The 20,463-nt window shown below is 48.6% G+C and overlaps 1 protein-coding gene across 1 annotated transcript in view; it reads left to right on the forward strand.

Moving 5' to 3' along the window:
- Nucleotides 1-20,463, forward strand: part of fras1 (Fraser extracellular matrix complex subunit 1) — a 110,218-nt gene that overhangs the window by 75,244 nt on the left and 14,511 nt on the right. The window contains 20 exon segments of the mRNA XM_080852650.1: nucleotides 2-52; nucleotides 3,291-3,450; nucleotides 3,951-4,126; nucleotides 5,609-5,725; nucleotides 6,115-6,229; nucleotides 6,413-6,550; nucleotides 9,054-9,185; nucleotides 9,755-9,883; nucleotides 11,184-11,431; nucleotides 11,810-11,961; nucleotides 12,881-13,043; nucleotides 13,179-13,311; nucleotides 13,879-14,066; nucleotides 14,338-14,494; nucleotides 15,807-16,070; nucleotides 16,461-16,649; nucleotides 16,876-16,995; nucleotides 17,560-17,739; nucleotides 19,262-19,386; nucleotides 20,200-20,340. Coding sequence (XP_080708776.1) covers nucleotides 2-52; nucleotides 3,291-3,450; nucleotides 3,951-4,126; nucleotides 5,609-5,725; nucleotides 6,115-6,229; nucleotides 6,413-6,550; nucleotides 9,054-9,185; nucleotides 9,755-9,883; nucleotides 11,184-11,431; nucleotides 11,810-11,961; nucleotides 12,881-13,043; nucleotides 13,179-13,311; nucleotides 13,879-14,066; nucleotides 14,338-14,494; nucleotides 15,807-16,070; nucleotides 16,461-16,649; nucleotides 16,876-16,995; nucleotides 17,560-17,739; nucleotides 19,262-19,386; nucleotides 20,200-20,340 — 3,078 coding nt within the window.

The following is a 20,463-nucleotide window of genomic DNA, read 5'->3' on the forward strand; positions in this document are numbered from 1 at the left end:
CGATGGACACAGCTACCGGAACCTTCTCTTCCACATCCAGGTCACCCAAAAGGTATGGGGTGGCGGGGGTTCACAAAAGGGTGTTGGGGTGGAGTTTTGCATACTTCTTTTCTTGTACACATTTATCTTTGCTGCTGGGAACACACACACACACACACTCACACACACAGACACAGCATGCACCTATATACACACACACACACTGATTGATTGATTCTGTCTGCAGTGTGTTCAGGGGCTTGGCTGAAGTCCTGCATGGGAATGTTTGCGTTCATTGTACAGTACTGTGCTGAAACATTTGGGTGTGTTCCAGGATGTTATTGACAGATTCATTGAAAGATTTGCTTTACTGAATACATTTAAAGACAGCTTCCGATGTACATCAGCATGCGCACGACGCCTCCTCACGGCTTCCTTCCGTCCAGCATACAGCCACTACTTGCACAGTTGTTTGTGCAGCATACCCCTGCAGCTTTGCATGTGTCACCCCAAAAAGCCATAGATAAAGCGATGGCAGTGCCATTTGTGTCGTATATCTGGCAGACAACCAGATCAACTCCTGCTTCAGCCTAATTTTAAGCACAGCCTCACCCTGTCCTATCGTGGCCTTAAGCATTGGCAGGCAGTGGGACCTACCTGCCCCAGTTCTTAAGCGATGATATCTAGACGGATAAATCCCTGTTTTTGGGCCCCTTCTCCTGATCTCACACCTAACTCCACCCCTCTGTCTCTGCTTCATCTCTCTTCTTTTCCCTACATACTTCTCTCTCTCTCTCCCCCTGTCCCTCCCTCTAAGCCACCATGCCTCCTTTGTGCCCACGTCTCCCTTTAAAAAGTCAGACGACCTGCTTTGGCCACTGGGCCTCTGAATCCAGAGCCCCATGCAAAACAGCTCTTGACGAATGGCCCTTGGCAGGTGCAACGCATGGGCTGTGCCCCCTCTCTCTCTCTCTGCTCGGCTCTGCTCAGGGGGATCGATAAGGAGACGAGGCATGCCCTCCCCTCGGATGAAGAGGCTGCCAAGCACAATGCTGGGCCATTCTTCTACCCTAACGCGCACAGAGTTGCTCAAAGTTTCAGCCAAGAGAGTCCGAATCCACCAGTTTATTTGAGCATCTCCTTTCCCTCTGCACACAAAGAGCCACTTCATTTCAACCCCGTTCGATGTAGGTCCAGGTTCAAGAATTTGGATAATTAGCCAATTCATGCGGGTTTAATTGATAACGACAATAAGCAGCGATTCAGGAGAATGAGGAGGAATTTTGTTTTTGAGGACTGGCAAGAACCAGCTCTGCTGTGGCACAACCCCCCCCCCCCCCCCCCCCCCCTCACACACACACACACACACACACACACACATTGCGCACGGTTCCTGGGCACACGGCACTTCAGCCAACAGGGCCAGCCCGGTGCCAAGCCAGGAATAAAAGGTGCAGAGAGATGGACAAGGAAACAGGACAGTCCTCACAATTAAAGATGATTTATCAATAGGCTGACTGATTACAGGGTTGTATTCAATACAAGGGCATAGTTGTCTCCTGCAGGGCTCTTGGGGGATAAAAACGCACACTTCTTGTCACCTCTCTTGTGACAGTGTTTCCTCCGGAGTGAAAAGTGGATGAGCTGTGAGAAAGCACAACCTGGCCTTCTATTTAGGCTGCTTTTGTGAGTTGTTTTCATGTGTGTGTGTGTGTGTTTGTGTGTGTGTGTGTGTGTGTGTGTGTGTGTGTGTGTGTGTGTGTGTGTGTGGTTCACACCCTGATTCGGCTCGGTGAAGTGAAGCTGACAGTTTCATTGGCTGGCAGTGCCCATTAATCCTCCATTTGGATGGCTCAGCCGAACCGGACAACCAGCCGATGTGTTCCAGCTCCCGGGTCTTTGATGTGAAGACAGAAGGGGAGAGACAGCGAGGTGCAGAAGCCCATGGCACTGGCTTGTCTCTGGTCTCTGGCTTGGCTCAGTTCCTCTCCGCTGTATGGCCCTTTGGCGAGGCCGAGGAGGAGGAGGAGGAGGAGGATGAAGATGAATGGGTCTTACATTTGTGCTGATGCTGCAAGCTTGCAGAGCCAGAGAACGAGCTAGTGCTGGAGTTTTGGCCATCAGAGTTTAATTATCAATTCCTTTTTCTTTCTTTTTTCTTCTTCTTCTTCTTCTTCTTCTTTTTCATTCAATTGTGTCCTCCCCTCAACCGGTCCCTGTCCATATGCCATGCTCTCATTTACAGTCTAAATGAACAGTCCACAAGATGGAATCGCATCATTTTTTGAAAATGTTTTTATTAACCTGATTTTGTATGTTAAAAAGAGAAAATGTTTTCTGGCTGGCCTGTCTGCTCAGGGAGCATCATTTGAAGTCTGGGTGTCAGGGTGAGGATTGGTCGGGCCTCCGTATGATTGGTACTGGAGTGGGCAGTGGAGTTCTCCACAGAGAGTCTGAGACCTCATCTGTCACCTCATTATGTGTCAGAGCCCTTGATAATTATCTAAGCCAGGGACACAACGCCAAGTTGTGGGCAGAGTACTACTGAACTTCTCTCTCTCTCTCTCTCTCTCTCTATCTCTCTCTCTCTCTCTCTCTCTCTCACTCTCCTTCTCCTTCTCTCTAATTCACTCTCTGGCTCGATCTCTCCTACTTTCCCTCTCCCCCTTCTCTCTCTCTCTCTTTTTGCCTGCTTATTTCTTATTCAGGTAGAGACAGAGGAATAGTTTATCTGAAAAAATCCCTCAGGAAGAAAAAAAAAAGTGTAGAATTTCATCCGCTGATATCTTGTGTGCGCGTCAAATTTGGCTACTAGTCCGTGCCGGGGATCCTGACAAATCTGTTTACGGGTAACAAACATTCCCTGTCTGAATCTGCACCGCTGCGCATGTCTGTGGTCCCGCTGTTGTGGGGGATTATAGCGATGTTTGGTGTGGTGTGACGATGAGCCATATGTGATGCTAATCTGGATAGTGGCAAGGAACTTCTTGAGTGATGGTGAAAACTTTGTGTGGTTCTGGTGTTGTTTGTTTGGCTGTGTGGGTGAAAGAGGGTTCAGCTCATGTCCTAGAAGTCCTAAATAGGGATTTACACACTTACACGCTCTCTCTCTGTCTCTCTCTCTTTCTCTCTCTCTCTCTCTCTCTCTCTCTCTCTCTCTCTCTCTCTCTCTCTCTCTCTTATGTATGTCCTTATGTGAACCTAGAAGTCCTAAATAGGGATTTACACACATACTCTGTCACTCTCTCTCTCTCTATCTCTGTGTGTGTGTGTGTGTGTGTGTGTGTGTGTGTGTGTGTGTGTGTGTGTAGAATGCCAACACACCTCACATGCTGTCTCTGCCTATGACCTGGGTGAGAGAGGGAGGGATGGTGCAGCTCTCTAAGAAGTACCTGAAGGCCGAGTACAAGGGCTCCAGTGATGCAGAGATCCTCTACACCATAACCACTCCTGACGGCACACCCAAACACGGTAGGGGGGCCCAGCCAGCTGCCTCCAGCTGGAACCGGAACGGTGGCAAAATCTATCATATCTGTCAAATGGCAGCCAGATAAGTTTTAGTGTTTGCCTTGTTTTTAGTGCTACCTTCAGCCCTATCTGGTTCTCTCCTTCTCTCATTTCCTGTCTGTCTGTTTACATTCTCTCATTTCAATTTATTGATGTAAAGTGATTTTGTTCAGTACAAAAAAAACTTCCATACACACCTTTACTGGCAGCCTTGGTGGAAATTAGACAACTGGAATTCTACTCATACTCACACACACACACACACACACACACACACACACACACACACACACACACACACACACACAAACATTCCGCCTGCTCCCCACCCCTTCTCTCTGTGTATAGATGCCGAAGTACCACTGGTAGTAATTCTATGCTTATTCCTTTAACCACACACACACACACACACACACACACACACACACACACACACCTGACTCCTCCCCTGCGTGTGTGTGTAGGTGAGGTTCTGCTGGTGCCGCTGCCGGCGGACGGTCCGGTGGCCGGCTGGCACTCGCTCCCTGAGGGCACAGACTCCACACCCACCACCTCCTTCACCCAGCAGGACGTCAATGAAGGCATTGTGTGGTACCGCCACCTGGGCGCCAGCACTCACAGGGACACCTTTCACTTCCAGGTGAGCCTGTCAGGGGACGCGCCGCCTCTGTTTCAGGCCACGCGACAGACATGTGGACACACAAACACACACACACACACACACACACACACACACACACACACACACACCACATGCATATGCAAAAAGACACAGACAAACACACACATACACACACACACACATATGTGCATGCTTTCACTCAAGTATTCATATTATCCTGCACACATGCATATGCAAACACACACACACACACACACACACACACACACACATACATACACACACATGTGTGCCAGCTTGCACTTATTCAATAAATCATATTCTTCTGCAAACATGCATATGCAAACACATACACATACACACACTATGAAACACAGACACACAATCATGGACGCACACATGCATATGTATGTGTGCAGGAGAGCAGACACACACAAACACACTCATTCAGTCTAGCACGAACACACACAAAGCAAACACACACACATAAACATTTCATGCTCATTTCATTATCATTTCATGCAGTGCTCAGTTTCCTGTCCCCAACTGGCTAAAGAGTGCACCCCATGTGGAAACTGGTCCTCATGTAGTTGTGTGGAGAGCACAGCCTGATTGGCATACCCCTTGATACCATTTGATACTCACGCCTAGAGGATTCAGCTCATTTTTGCCCCATTTTCCGGAATTGGTCTTCCTACAACCTTGACATGAGATGCAAAAAAGTAATTTAGCCTGTTAATCCTGGATTAAATCCTTCACTCCATGCACTCCTTCCCCCCCCCCCCCCTTGGTAGTGATTGTTCATGAGCAGAAGACCCAGCCCTAATATTCATTATCAGATCAACATGGCAGCTCCTCTCCTAGGGGCCCCTGGGTCCTCTCTGTTAACCCCCCCCTCCCCTCTGCTCCGCTCGGCACGAGACCAAGAGGCTGCAATTGTGTCGCTCCGATTCCGAGAAAGACCCCGGGGTTGTCTGATCATCTTCCCATAACTGGCCCCAACTAACGGGCGCGGGCTGTTGTTAGCGTGCCAGGGGGAGCTAGTTCCGCTCTGCTCTGCTCTTTTCTGCTGTGCCGTGCCGCGGCCGGGAAAAGGGAACGGGAGAGAACGAGGGAGAGGGAGAGGGAGAGGGAGAGGGAGAGGGAGAGGGGGGTGGGCGATGCTGAAGATGGCAGAGTTGTACGAGACAAGTGTTGGCACCGTGCAGCGCAGCCCTCTTTGTCATGAAGTGATTTATGTGTTTTCATGCTGAGTGGCTCGTCGAGAAATTAATTATTGTTTGTCTGCGCGCTACCCGCAGAGCCGAAATTGATATAGCTGTGTTTGTGTGTGTGTGTGTGTGTGTGTGTGTGTGTGTGTGTGTGTGAGTTTTTCTGTGGGAACAGAGAGGGTTCAGTAGCTGCGAACTGATTTGTCTTTCATGTTCAGTTTGTGACATGCGTGGGGTTTGTTATGTCAGACCTGAGTGTGATACAGGCTGCTGTGTGTGTGTGTCTCAGGTGTCGAGCGAAGCCCATCCAGACACCCTGAGTGATGCACAGATCTTCACCATCGGAGTCGTGCCTCAGATACCTGGCATGCCCCAGCTCTCAGCCGGAGCTGACCTACAGGTCACGGTAAGGGACAATCAGTATAGACTGGAATTCTGACAATTTCTGGCATCAGCTTTGCTGAGTTCCTGTCTACTTTTATATTTACCTTGCTATCTACTGTGTACATGTGAGCTAAGAGAAAGAGATGAGAGAATGCTTGAATGACATGTTGAAATGGAATAATGAAAAGGATTGATACATTAGTGGAATAAATGGTGAGCTGAGCCGGTCTTAAACATGTAATCTTAAGGCAGCATTGTGTGTTTTACCTGTGTTTTCATCCCTTTGTATATTTCTTTGTGTGTGTGTGTGTGTGTGTGTGTGTGTGTGTGTGTGTGTGTGTGTGTGTGTGTGTGTGTGTGTGTGTGTGTGTGTGTGCACGTTTGTGCATGTATGTATGCACACGTGTGCAGGCTCTCGAAGATCGCGTGACGTTGATAACCCCCACTGCTCTGTCCTTTGTGGACTCTGAGACGCCTAGCGACAAGCTTATCTACAACATCACCAAGCCCCTCGCCCCTGGCCACGGTAACACAACACCCCCCTCCTCTCCCACCACACGTAAATAAGGGGCCCCCACGGGACCCCGCTAGGCTGCCAGCCAAATATAAACTGTACATTGAGGGCTTAAGTTTCCTTTGTGTAGCTAGCGCCAGCCCTAGCGCTAGCATGTACTGTGCAGGTAAAGTGAATGCTAACTGTCCTCCTCAGGCATGGTGGAGCACAGAGACAAGCCCTACAGCCCTGTGCGCTCCTTCGCACAAGCCGACGTTGATGCCGGGAAGATCCTCTACCGCCCACCCACGGCGCCCTCCCACCTACAGGAGCTGTACCAGTACTCTTTCACTGGTGAGGTGCCTGCCTTTTTTAAAGAGGACCTCTCAGTTGTGGTCCATGTAGTCCCCCGAACAAGTATCTTGTGTCTCTACGTAACAGATAAGACATCTGCGCTAGTCAAGGTTGATTGATTGATTGTTTGATTGATTGATTGATTGATTGATGTTTATTGGGTGCACGTCCAAATCCCCCTGCTCTAATGCAAAGACCGGAAATAAATCCACATCTTCCCTCGCCAGCGTTGGTCCAGTTTGGCTTTGGCGTCCCGAGTTCCAGGAGCCCTTGACATTTCTTCACACTCCCACATGTAACGTTCTCTCCTCCTCTTCTCCTCCTCTTCTCCTCCTCTTCCCCTCCCCTCCTTTCCTCTTCCCTCTAGGTCTTCCCGAGTCGGTGAGCCTCCATTTCACAGGTATATTACCCCTGCAGCTCTGGATGCCTCTCTGGTGGCCTCCCTCCTCACGCTCGCCGCCCTGATTCTTTCTCACCGTGCTATCCCACAATGCACTGCTCTTTCTCATACTTTTAAACTCCATCGACACTCTCTCTCTTTTTCTCTCTCTCCCTCCCTCCATTTGTCTCTTTCTCTCTCTTTTTTTCTCCTTTTCTCTCCCACACACAAACGCACACACACAATAACTAATCCCTCTGTCCTCATCGCTCCGAAGCTCCATCACGCCATCCTGTGTCTGTTATTTATGGCTCCATCAGAGGGCCGATATGATCCCCTCCCCCCCACCCCCTGCCCCTCCCTTCCCCTCTCCAATGCTGGCCATGGCCATAATGGGACACTCTATCTTTTCCCTATTGGAAGGATGCGGCAATATATCATCCTGCACTGAAGCTATGAATCACAGACCCTCGGCCGCTCATAAACACCGTCATATTCAGCTCTTCCAGCGCCTCCCAGTCTCTGAAAGAAAGTTAGCCTGCATGTGTACACAGCCTCAGAACCCTCGCTGTCCCAGGCTGACTTCCACACTAGTTTTTTTTATTTGCAGTGGTTCTCTCTGAAACAATAGCTTTACTTTAGTTATAATATGTAAACATTAACAATAAGGCAGTGAAATATTCCCAGTATTTGATTCCATTATTTATTTAAATAAAATATTTTTATTCTCAAATGGACAAAGATTAAAGACGTTTTAGTTCTTGAAAGTGCCTTGCAATGCCCACGAGATTGCGCCAATGCGTCAGTAAGAATCTTCCCAGACAGTTTAAAGAGCAAAGACCAGACCTCTCTGATGCAGGTGTGTGTGATGATTCTATTCCCCTGGCATCTGCTATGCCTCCGCCTGCCTGCAGGAGGGAATGGCTCCTGCTTACACAGGTTAAGCCCATCATCTGTGACAGTGTGTAATGATACTGCACAGACCCTGCCTTTGATCTTGTGCTTAAAGGACTTGTTACCACTCAGACCCAAATGCTAAATTTAACCCCAGCTGCTGCTGCTGCTGCCTCCGCTATTGGAGCTGGAAGGAGACAGAGACGGAGCCCATCTGTCGCTGGAGCTCTCTGGATCTCTCTGGATCTTGGCGTTCTGGAGTGTTCTCTCGTTATCCAGGATAAGCCCAGGAGACGTATCCCCCACCGCAGATCCTCATCAATGATGCAGAAGACAGTAGAGTGCACGCGGGATCACACTGAGCTTTAGATAAACACCTAGGGCCTCTAAGCTGCCATGTCCCTACATGGTCCAAGAGAAAGTGGAGGACACTTTTAATATATCCATCTACTACTCCAACATCTTTCTCTCTCTTTCTCTCTCTCTCTCTCTCTCTCTCTCACTCTCTCTCGCACTGACTCCTCTCCCTCACCCTCTCTCTCTCTCTCTCTCTCTCTCTCTCTCTCTCCCTCTCTCTCCTTCTCTCACTCCCTGCCTCTCTCTCCCCCCTCTTTCCCTCTCTCCCTCTCTTTCTCTCTATTTTTCTCTCCTTACATACATCCATTTCACTACTCCATTTTCTCTTCCTCTCTGGGGTGTGTCCATTTTCATCCACAGCTTTGGCACCCTCTGAAATGGTTCCCATGGGAGTTCTGTTTGTCTTTTCTTCCTCTGTGCTATCTTCACACCTTCATATGCCAGTCGCCCCACAGAACTTCTTTAAACCATCTCTCAGCGTGGAAGCATTGTGATCGTGTCTCTTGTCTCCAGTTAAAGATAACGTTAATGAACCTATTTATAGATTTTCCATTAGGGTGACAACCTTTTTTTTCATTAGAGGTGTTTGATTTGACTTTGTTCACTTTGTAGACTAGTGTTTACTTTCATAGCTCAGTGTGGATAAATGTGTAGTATATTCTGTTTAATGTGTGAACGCACTATGCGTAGTGTTTGAGTATACCTTGTTTAATGTGTTCATCTGTAATTGTGTATTGTATATGTGTGACAGTATTAGCATACATGCACAGATATGTGTGTGGCTGTGTGTGTGTGAGTACATGTATAAGTAAGGTGACAGTATGTGTGTGTGTGTGTGTGTGTGAGAGAGTAACAGTGAGTCCTGTTTTTCAGTGTCTGATGGCGAATTCACCACCCCTGAGATGGACTTTGCCATCTTGCTCCTGGCCAACCACCATCAGCCCCCCGTCTTTCAGATCTTGGACCCCGTGCTAGAGGTCACTCTGGGAGGCAGAGCACCAGTCGGTGAGACATCCACTAAGTGACCACACAAACACACAAACACATACACAAACACACACACGCACACGCACGCACGCACGCACGCACACACACACGCACACACACGCAGCCACTAACAGGCACAGACACACACACACGCACTCACGAATGCACATACATACACGCATGCACACTTTACACATGCACGTACACGCACACACACACACAACTGCACACATCGCCGAGAGGGTTATATCATCAAGGGATTTAACGGTGTGGAACTAAAGCTTTCAGAAGATATGATGTGTGAAACATGTACTGCCCATGAACATTGTGATTTATTTATTTGTTTCTCTAAAACACTAATGAAAAATGTAGCATGAAGTTGAAAGATCTTGAGTCTCAGCTGAAGCTGAACATGAACACTCAATAGATGATAAATGTGTCTGGGGGTACACACAAGAAGACAGTAGAGTGTGACGTGTGTGTGTGTGTGTGTGTGTGTGTGTGTGTGTGTGTGTGTGTGTGTGTGTGTGTCTGTGTGTGTGTGTGTGTGTGTGTGTGTGTGTGTGTATGTGTGTATGCGTCTGCAGGAGGGCAGCAGCTGGCAGTGACGGATGCAGACACGGCCCCCGATGAGCTGGAGTTTGAGTTGGTGGATGCCCCAGCGCACGGCAACCTCGTCAGGGTGGACTTCAGCTCCCAGACACCCATGATCGCCGGTGAGGGACAGGCCCCAACCCTGCGTCACGGTCGTTATATGCACTCAACCAGCCAATCAAACATTTGGCTAACATATCACATGATGTACCATGGTAGCAGGCACGTGCACAGATAGACCCCAACTGGTGCTCAAGCACCAGCCCTTGTGCCCTGGTTGAAAAAAAGTGCCCTTTTTTTCTGGAGACCAATTTTTTTTTCAAATTAGTCTCTCGTCATCAATTTCCCCAAATGTGTTTTGATACCTGAGGTGGCATTTATTTGGAGTTCTTGTGAGAATTTCGCCCCGACATGCTCCGCGGCATAGACATAGAATAAGTATTCTTTGCCTATCATCTGCGGTGCTCACAAGCCCCCTCCGCGCCCCTCTCTCCTCATCCCCCACATCAATGTTGAGCGGCAGGCCAACAGGTTCAGCCTACTTCTTCACTGACCTGCATCAGACAAACAGGTAATGACGGTGTTTGTGCAATCCCCCGACGTTGTATAAATTAACAACATTAGTGCCGCTGAAAACAATACGTCTGGAAACCGGACTGGTCCGACGTTTCCTTAAAAAAATAAACAGACAACTAACTTGATTTCAAAGCATTGTCCAGCTGTTTACTGACGTTTGTCAGGTTTAATGACATTATTTGTCTGAAAGTGCATATTTTGTGTTGTATAAATGCCGTTTAAACAATTTCGAGAGTATGTTGAATGTTTGTTTTATAAATGTCACGAGAATTCACAGCTAGAAAATAGCAGGTAAACTATGCTAGCTCTCGGGGTCATGCTATCCTTGTCCCTCATTGTTTAACGTGATATTTATGTATCTCTTCGTTTTGCCTGTTTTACAACGACAACCAGAATTTTTCCTCCCAAAAAATTATGAAGGGCGGTCATTCCAAAAGCATTGGTTTTCTAAAAATGGGTGGCTGGAGTATTCCCCAAGTTCAGATTTGATGCACAAGCATGGTGAGGTGGACCAATTACAGAAAAAAGGCACCCAAGACATCATTTGATGTATCAGACGTTAAGGGAGTGGAAGCCAGAGAGCGAGAGAGATTTAATTTCATTAATAATTTTGGTGATGGGTGCCCTTTTTTTTTTTGAGCACCTGCCCCCCAAAATGTCTGTGCACGTGCCTGTAGACATGAGTTGACAAATGGATTAATTATGTAATCTCAAATACTGCGTGCAGTGATGTAGTGTCAAATGTGATAAGCTGGTTGTATGTGATATCTTTATGTGAGGTGACATATGACGTGATGTGATGTGACGTGAGATGGTGATGAGGTGTGTTATGGGTCCTCGGCGCAGGTGACACCTTCACTTTCAGCGACATCACCCGGAACATCCTGCAGTACGAGCACACAGGCCTGACAGCTGAGGACGACTCCATGGCCTTCTCGGTGACAGACGGCATCTCCATGGCGACGGCCACCGTGCAGGTGTCGGTGTCGGAGGTGGGCGGCGACGGGCCCACGAGAGACGTCAATACCCTGCTGGCCATGGAGGTGTCGGAGAAGAGCAGCACGGTCATCACCCGTTCCCACCTGGCCTACAAGGTCAGACTGAGTCAGATCATTACACCGAAGAGACATGAGAGAATGCCCAGAGAGAGAGAGAGATAGAGAGATAGAGAGAGACATTTTTTAATGAAAAGGTCTACAGGCAATCTGTGGAAAATTGGCAATCCTGGTGAGAAATTTGGAGAAAAATATCAGTTTATATCTGTCTGTGATGGATGATATATTCTAATATTTTTGTTAAGTCATGATATTGCCACTGAGACTTCTTAAATATTAGCTTGCTTTTGAAAATATATTTTTCTGCTGATTTCAGTATGCAGTATGTCTTGGTTTACATGTTTAGGGTGATGATCTTTTTTTTTTTAAGTGTTGCAGTATTTGATTCCCACATCTGTCTCATTGATACGTTTCCAGGACGATAGCTCCAAGGATGAGAAGATCCGCATCCAGCTGGTGTCGGTACCCATGTACGGCATCCTCACCCGCAGTGGTGCCGCATCAGACCCAGAGGAGCTGAGAGAGTACTCCTTCTTCACCATGGAGGATATCAACCGCCGCCGACTACGGTGGGAACACACCAACTGAGTTCTGTTGGTACACCATGATCAAGCCGCACTGGTTTATCATTTAGGCGCCTGGTTGGAGCAAGTTATCGAAAAAAAGCTTTATACTCGAAATATCACACACACATGATCACCTCATGGTCACGGTGGGCACAGCACAGGTTGACATAAGTAATGGATCTGCACATAGCACATTTTTAATAGCTAAATGGCATCTATTACTTTTTGCTTTAAAATACCCCTTAAGCTGTATGCAAACCATAACTATAAACATGGAACTGCTTTTCATTTATTAATAATAATGATTAATCTTCTCCTTTGTTTTTGTTGTGTGGAGGCATTTAATGACCATCTCATTCCCATAACGCACAGTTGATATGCTTTAATTCTGACAGCTTGAGTGATGAAGTGCGCCAAGTTCTGAGGCGTTATTGAAAAACAGAAGCAGTTAGCCAGACTCTGGCTGGGAGAGGGCTAATTTCATGACGCAGGGCTCTGCATTAACTCAGCTTTAACTCCCAGGGCTTCGTCTTCTCACAAACACAGCGGTTGATCTAACAGTGATGCATAGTGCTTGCAGGTTATTGAACATAGTTTTATTGCTGCTGTTTGCTGTGGGGTAGTTAAGTTATCAAATCTTTATTGACTGAAAGCCTCCCTAGCCTCGTTACAGATGTACCCACCATTGTGTGAGCTGTGTTTTTGTTGTTTCGTGTTGTATATGTCCATGTCTCAATCCTGTCCACTGAGTCCCTCTACTCTCTCTTCCACTGTCTTTCCTCTTTCCAACTTTCACTTAAGCCTTCCACCTTTTCATCTCTGTTTCACTCTCACTCTCTCTCTCCATCTCAATTACCCTGTTGCCTTCCACTATCTCTATCTCTCTCTCTCTTTTTTCTCTCTGTCTCTTTCATCTCCACAGCTATATCACGTCCTTTGAGACAGGGAATCAGCCCGTCACTGACATCTTCCATTTCATTGTGTACGACGGCGAAAACAATCGCCTTGACAACCAGATGTGCACCATCACCATCACCTCGGTGCAGAGGCAGCCGCCCGTGGTTACCGTGCACAGCGGCATCAAGGTGACAAACACACCGCAGCTCAAACAAATAAATAAAAAAACACTGTTAACAAGCTCCACTCACCAACTCTCATCACTAGTCCCTGTCCACTGCCACCAAAGATGCATTTTTGTTTCTTCTTTGTACTTCCTTAAGGTTCAGGAAGGGGGCAGGGTCCAGCTGTCAGCCAATCACATCCTCGCCTCTGATCCAGACACTCCCAAGAAGGATCTCCTGGTGTGGCTGGTCAGCCCCCCGAAGTACGGCTTCATCGAGAACACGAGGAGAGGTGAGATGTCCCCATACACAACTTCGGGCATCACTGGCCTGCTTTTTTGTCTGTGTGATGTGGTGTTTGTGTACAGTATGTGTGTGTGTGTGTGTGTGTGTGTGTGTGTCTGTGTGTGTGTGTGTCTGTGTGTGTGTGTGTCTGTGTGTGTGTGTCTGTGTGTGTGTTTGTGTGTGTGTGCGTGTGCGTGCGTGCGTGCGTGCGTGCGTGCGTGCGTGCGTGCGTGCGTGCGTGCGTGCGTGCTTGTGTGTGTGTGTGTGTTTTTGTGTGTATGTGTGTGGAGGTAGATTAGATAAGATCAGCATCTCTGCGGGTGTCTCCTCACACTCTGTGGTCAGTGTTCTGCGCTGACCCTGGCACTCTGGTAAACTTTTAGCTACAGCTTGTCATTAAGCAATCAATGACCAACACGACCCTCTCTTAGAAGAGTGCTGGCCGACTTCCAGAAATAGCTCTTGAGAGAAAGATGAAAGAAAGAACTCTGTCAGGAGCGAACAAAAGAGAGATGAAAGCTGAAGACTGACTGGTGTGACTCATCCTTCTTCGCTGTTTCCTCTCGTTCGTCAGCGGTGGCGTCTGGTGGCGCTCAGGTCATCAGCCCAGAAGTGCCCTTCACCATGGAGGACCTCAACGGCGACCACATATTTTACGTGCAGAACGTGCGGCAGGCCAACGTCCACCAGGACATATTCAGCTTCTACATCAGCGACGGTTCCAGCCAGACTGAGGCCTTCTTCGTCAACATTGACATCCAGGTTCGGGCAGCCCCAGTGGCAGTCTGTGTTTTCTTTTTTAATTGCTTATTTGTTGATTTCAATTTTAATTTAATTTAATTAAAAGCCATGTGGAATGGCTAAACTAGCAAAAAATGAATTAGGCTGCAGTGGAGTGCAGTTTAATTACTCGTCTGTTATTGACTTATTGGTCTGGTGCCCTCTCCATGGCATGGGTAATCGAGCGTTGAGTGTACACTTTCCATACTGAATGTGCCCTATTGATATTCTGTGTTTTATTTTGTCCTTTTAGCAAAGTAAGGAGGACAAAGTTCCGATCGTGTCGGTGAACAACATCCAGGTGGAGGAGAACTCGGGGGTGGTCATCACCAACTCCTCGCTGCACGTGCTGGACCTGGACACGCCTGAGAACGAGATCATCCTCACTATCACCAAGAAGCCTTCTTACGGTGAGTGCCTTCTCATGTTTCTCTGTTTCCCATTGCCTCCTATCTCTCAGTCTCACTCTTACTCGCTCTCTCTCTCTCTGTCTCTTACACTCTCTCTCAAACACACACACACACACACACACAGGCACATACACACTCATTTTCTCTCCATCCTCCTGCATGACTTTCTCTCTCTCACACACACACTCTCATCATATCCCACATCCTTCTCCATCTCCTCACGTCATTCTCCTCTCCTCCTCATCGTCGAAATGTCCTTCTCCCCTCTCCCCTCCCCTCTCTCCCTCCATCTCTCCGTTGCATGGCCGTTGACAGCCCATCAGTCATCGGGGCTCATCCTGCGGCTGCAGCGCTGCTCAGTCAGGCCTTGAGTGTCTGGCTCGTGTCTCCCTCTGACTGATGGCTCTGTCACCACGTCGCCTCGCCATTTAGCTTGCTTCTGCCCCCCATAAACCCCTCAGAGGAGTCTGTTAAAATAGTGTGTGTGTAAGAGTGGGAGAGAGAGAGAGAAAGAGAGAGGGATAGAGAGAGAGAGAGAGTGTGTGTGTGTGAGAGTGGGAGAGAGAGAGAGAGGGATAGAGAGAGAGAGAGAGAGAGAGAGAGAGAGTGTGTGTGTGTGTGTGTGTGTGTGTGAGAGTGGGAGAGAGCGAGAGAGAGAGGGTGTTGAAGAGGAAGTTATGGGGGCTGGATGAGGGCGCAGGACTGAAATGGGTGCATCACTCCTGGGGTTGATGATGGTGTGACAGGAGGGCTTTACGGGCGGAGGGCTTTACGGGGGCTTTGTCATTAGCCGGTGGCCGAGGGATAGAGTGGTGCGAGAGGAGGCCGTGACAGAGGAGCAATGGGCCGGGACCAGATGGGAAGAGGGTTGGGAACAGCAGACAGGGCAGGGTGTGTGTGTCGGCCAGGAAATGACACTGTCAGGTAAATGTTGGTCGGCCGGCTTCGAGGCGACTTTATTGGACATTGTGTTTGGGGGAAGATATGTGGTTGTGTCTGGGTTTATAGGCTTTGTGTTGTATTGCTATGACTCGTGTGCCTCAGTAAAAGTCTGTGTGTGTGTGTGTGTGTGTGTGTGTTGTGTGTTGTGTGTGTGTGTGTGTGTGTGTGCGTGTGTGTGTGTGTGTGTGTGTGTGTGTGTGTGTGTGTGTGTGTGCGTGTGTGCGTGTGTGTGTGTGTGTGTGTGTGTGCGTGCGTGTTTGCGTGTTTGTGTATGTGTGTGTATATGTGTGTGTGTGTGAGAATGATATATATTTTCTCTCTGTATCTCGTCTCACCTCATGCTCCCCTCTGCTCACGGCGCCCCCCACAGGTAAGCTGCGGCGGCGGCAGTTCTACTCGCAGCCCCTGGAGACCGGCCGCGTGCTGAGCCAGGGTTCCACCTTCACCTACCAGGACGTGCTGGACGAGCTGCTGGTGTACACGCCCGACGGCCTGGGCCTACGCACCGACGAGGTGCGCTTCTCCGTCACCGACGGCGTGCACACCGAGTCGGGCCGCCTGGAGTTCACCATGGACGTGAAGAAGAGCGAGACGCCCAGGGCCACCATCAACCGGGGCCTGCAGATGGCAGCAGGTGAGGACTGCACGCAAGGACCTACACTCGGCCCCCTTCTCTCTGTGAAGAGAAATGAAGTAACAGTAGGAAATACTGCTGTAGCCTGTACTGATGTCAATTCCATATCCAGGACATTGCAGATAAATGGCCTCTATGTCCTTCAACTTTCTACTACCTCCTACACTGTTGATGTACTGTCTGTGTATCAGACTGATCTCTTATCTTCCAGCCTCACTCACATACTCATCTCACAAACACACTGGCCATGTATTCAGTTTCTGTAGAGTTTGGTTGGTTTTTAATATTTCATAGTCTGACAAACTTTAAACCATTTGAAACCATGTGATTTATACTCCTCCTGAAAGTGGAGTGGGAAGGTAGCCGCAATCTCTCGTCTCTTTTGTCCAGGTGCCTCATCAAAAATCACCGAGCAGCATCTGAAGGGCACAGATGTGGACTCGGATGACCTGAAGCTGCGCTTCACCCTGACCAAAGACCCCGCCGTGGGCAAACTCCAGCTGGCCAAGGGCAGGAGCAAGGTCCTGCTGTCGGCCCGCGGAGCTGTCAAAAGCTTTACCCAGGAGGACGTCAACAAAGGTACCACCAGAGGATCATCACACCTTTGTTCCCTGAAGTTCTGTGTTCTTTTTCATGGCAAATGCTCATGGCATAATCACTGAAAACAACACAAAGTACCCTTTTTTAATTAAAAAAGGGAGTTTTAATACAAAAAAGGAATGATGTTTAATGAATGCAACAAAATGCTTCCTGAAAAGAAATGTCTTTTTTAACACCCCCCTGCCACTCTCCTCCTGTCTTGAAGGATTTGTGGAGTACATCCACGAGAAAGGTGAGAACGGAGGCAGCTTCTCCTTCAAGTTCAACCTGCAGGACCCAGAGGGCAACAAGCTCATAGACCAGTCCTTCTTCATCAGTGTGCTGGGTAGGTACACCCCCACCTCCCTCCCCCCACAGGCTTCGAGAGGAGCCTCAGTAACTCACATTGGGACGAGGGGAGGGGGGGGAGTGCTATAGATCTTCTGTCCACACCAAAATGTGGTGCCATGATTTTATTTTACAGAAATCCATTTGTTTAGAAGCCTGTGTGAAGCCGTGTTTATTTTATGAGGGATTTCGGTTTGAGCTTCTCTTGCTGTTTAATGTCAATGTGAATTTATACTAAAGCTGTGAAGTCTGTGAAGTCAGATTTTTTTGGAGTAAATTTGTGTATATTGATTCGATTTAGTTCAAGTAAAATTAAATATATTTTGATCTTAGTTTTTTGACAATATATACTTTTTTAATAAACAAACTTCAACCGTATTACTCCTTTGTGTACCTGAATCTTTTCCATCTCCCTCTCTTTCTCTCTCTGTCTTTCCTTCCTTCCCTCTTCACCTCCGTCTATTTATCCATCTCTTCTCTACAACTCTGCCTCTCCATCCATACCTCTCTACACACCTATCTTAATCTCTTTCCCTCTCTCCTTTCCCTCCCCCCCTCTCAGAGGACCGTCTTCCCCCCACGGTGACGGTGAACAAGGGTCTGGTTCTGGATGAGAACTCGGTGAAGAAGCTCACCACGCAGCATCTCTCCGCCTCCGACCAGGACAGCGAGCCTGGCGAGCTCATCTACCGCCTGACCAATCCGCCGCAGCTTGGCCACCTGGAGCACGTCAACTCCCCCGGTACCTGCCTCTTCTCCCCCAACTCTCTCTCTCTCTCTCGCTCTCTCTCTCTCTCTCTCTCTCTCTCTCTCTCTCTCTCTCTCCCTGTCCCCCACTGCCTCTGGTTCTGTATCTGTCCAGACCCGCTCCTCTGCGACCCATTTCATTGTAATTGTAAAAGAACACAGCTGGTCTGGAGTGTACTTTGGAGCACTCGACTCTTGGGTCCTCTTGGTGATTGTAGCTAATTAGTTTTGAAGTGAGAATTGCCTGGATGGAAGTTTTGAGATTAGCTGTTCTAATGAGGTTGATTACTTCCAGTTACTTTACATATCTGGCGCTTGTTGTTTGAGCTAATCTTCCCATTCATTTTGTTCATGTATCTCTGTCACCCTGTGAATTGTCATTCCTCGTACTTGACACCTCTCTGGCTCAGATTCTCGGTTTTTCAGTGCCTATTTGTCTAATTTACCAACCACCTTAAGTCCGATCACGTTCTCTCTTCCTCTGCATGTGAACGAGGCACCCCTGATAAGAGGCAGCTCTGTTCCGTGTTTGGCCCCCCTCTAGACACAGCCACTGTAAGAGATAGCCGAGCTCTATTTGTAAATGAGGGATTCCGCCTGCCGAGATTAGCCTGAGAAGCTGGCCGGTACAAGCCCTCTCTCGCTCTGCCTCATTTCCCATGCAGCATAGAGCACTAGGGGAGTCAGGCGCGGTTTAGAGATAGCAGCCGGTAGCGTGGGGAACTGTGTGCGTGAGTTGGGGCTTGGCGCACCTTTAAGCCTGCCTTGTTCCTCCTCCGACAGCAGCCTGCCACTCACCCTGCCGCAAATGCGTGGGGTTCTCGGCTGGGGATTTGGCGAGCACCTCTGTCTAACTCGTCCTGCCCCACATACCATCTGCCTATCCTCATATGATGTCCACAAATACCACATCCACATCCACATCCACATCCACTAATTCTAAATTTCTATGCCATTAAATAGTTAGGGAGAACCGTCGAGTGACTGTGATTGTCTCCATAATTTCCTCTTTCTATCTCCTCTGTTTCATCTCCTTCTCCTCACTCCACACCTGCTCTCCTTCTCTCTCTCTCTCTCCCCCCCCCACACCTTTGTACTCCTTCTCCCTATGCCTGGACCCTACTCTGGGAATCTCTTTCCTCTCCTCTCCTCTTCCTCCAACACTATCATCCTTCCCCATCCCCATGTCCTGACCTCTTTTCCTCACTCCTCTTTTCTTTTTATCTCCCTGTCTCCTGTGCTCTCCTTTACTCTTCTCTGTTCTTCCTTCTGTTGCTCATCACTCCTCTGCTCTGTCATTCTCCTCCCCTGGCCTCTCATCTTTTTGCCTACTACCCCTCTCTTCTCTGTTCCCTTCCCCTCTTCTATGCTTTTCTACTGGTCTCCCCTCCCTTTTCCCCTCCCCTCCCCGCCTCTCCCCTTCTCTCCTCTCCTCTCCTCTCCTTACACCACCCCTTCCATCCCATCTCCTGTCTTCCTCCTCTCCTCTCCTCTCTTCCTTCTCTCCTCCTCTGCAGGCACCCACATCAGCACGTTTACCCAGGCAGACCTGGCCTCCCGCAGTGTGCAGTATGTTCACACCAGTGAGGAAGAGAAACACTCCGATGACTTCACCTTCACCGTCTCTGATGGTGCTAATGAGGTTTGGAGGGCAGCTTGTGTGTGTGTGTATGTGTGTGTGTGTGTGTGTGTGTCTGTGTGTGTGCCTGTGTGTGTGTATGTGTGTCTGTGTGTCTGTGTGTGTGTGTGTGTGTGTGTGTGTGTCTGTGTGTGTCTGTGTGTGTGTGTGTGTGTGTGTGTGTGTGTGTGTGTGTGTGTGTGTGTGTGTGTGTGACTGTGTCCAAATGTGTACACATGTATTTTTGCCTAGGTGTACACATGTGAGTAAGAGTGTGTGTGTGTGTGTGTGTGTGTGTGTGTGTGTATGTGTGTGCATATGTATGTGTGACTGTGTCCAAAGCACGGAAGCAAAAGAAGAACGGGGGAACAAATCAGGGGCAGGCCTCTTGGTCCTCTCAGCCTTGAGTAATGAGGACCCGAGTGGCCCGAGCAAACACTCACTGGCCGCCGCCACCGGCCTGGCCTCAAAGAGATTAATCAGCGGCCCTATGGAAGACATCCCACAATGCACAGAGCCCATAGAGTCCAGCTAGTCATGTGTGAACTGTGCTGTTCACACAAAGGGGCCATTAACATATGGGCTAGCCACAGGGAATTAGCACACTGCAAATTGCTTTGGGTGGAAAGTGCTAAGTGGATGCTTCTCGCTCTGTCCGGGGTTATAATGTACCATTCAATCTTTTTTATTGCCAGACTGACCAACTTTTGTTCAGTCATCACAATATATAGAGGCAGTGGTAATGTTTTCACTGCCTGATACAGGGGATTGAAGATGTCACTCTCTCTGTTCGTGTGTGTGTGTGTGTATGTGTGTGTGTGTGTGTGTGTGCTGTAGATTTCACAGACGTTCTACATCACCATTCGACCTGTGGACGACTCCCTGCCTGTAATGCAGGTGCCAGGGATGCGTGTGCAGGAGGGGGTGAGGAAGACCATCACTGAGTTTGAGTTGAAGGCCACCGACGCTGACACAGAGGTACAATACACACACACACACACACGCATACATACACACACACACAGAGTGACAGGTTGACAGGTTAACACACACAAAGAGTCACAATTTTGCAGGTTCCCTCGAACACCCATACAAATTCAC

The sequence above is a fragment of the Sprattus sprattus genome, assembly GCF_963457725.1.
Source record: "Sprattus sprattus genome assembly, chromosome: 15".
Taxonomy (NCBI): domain Eukaryota; kingdom Metazoa; phylum Chordata; class Actinopteri; order Clupeiformes; family Clupeidae; genus Sprattus; species Sprattus sprattus.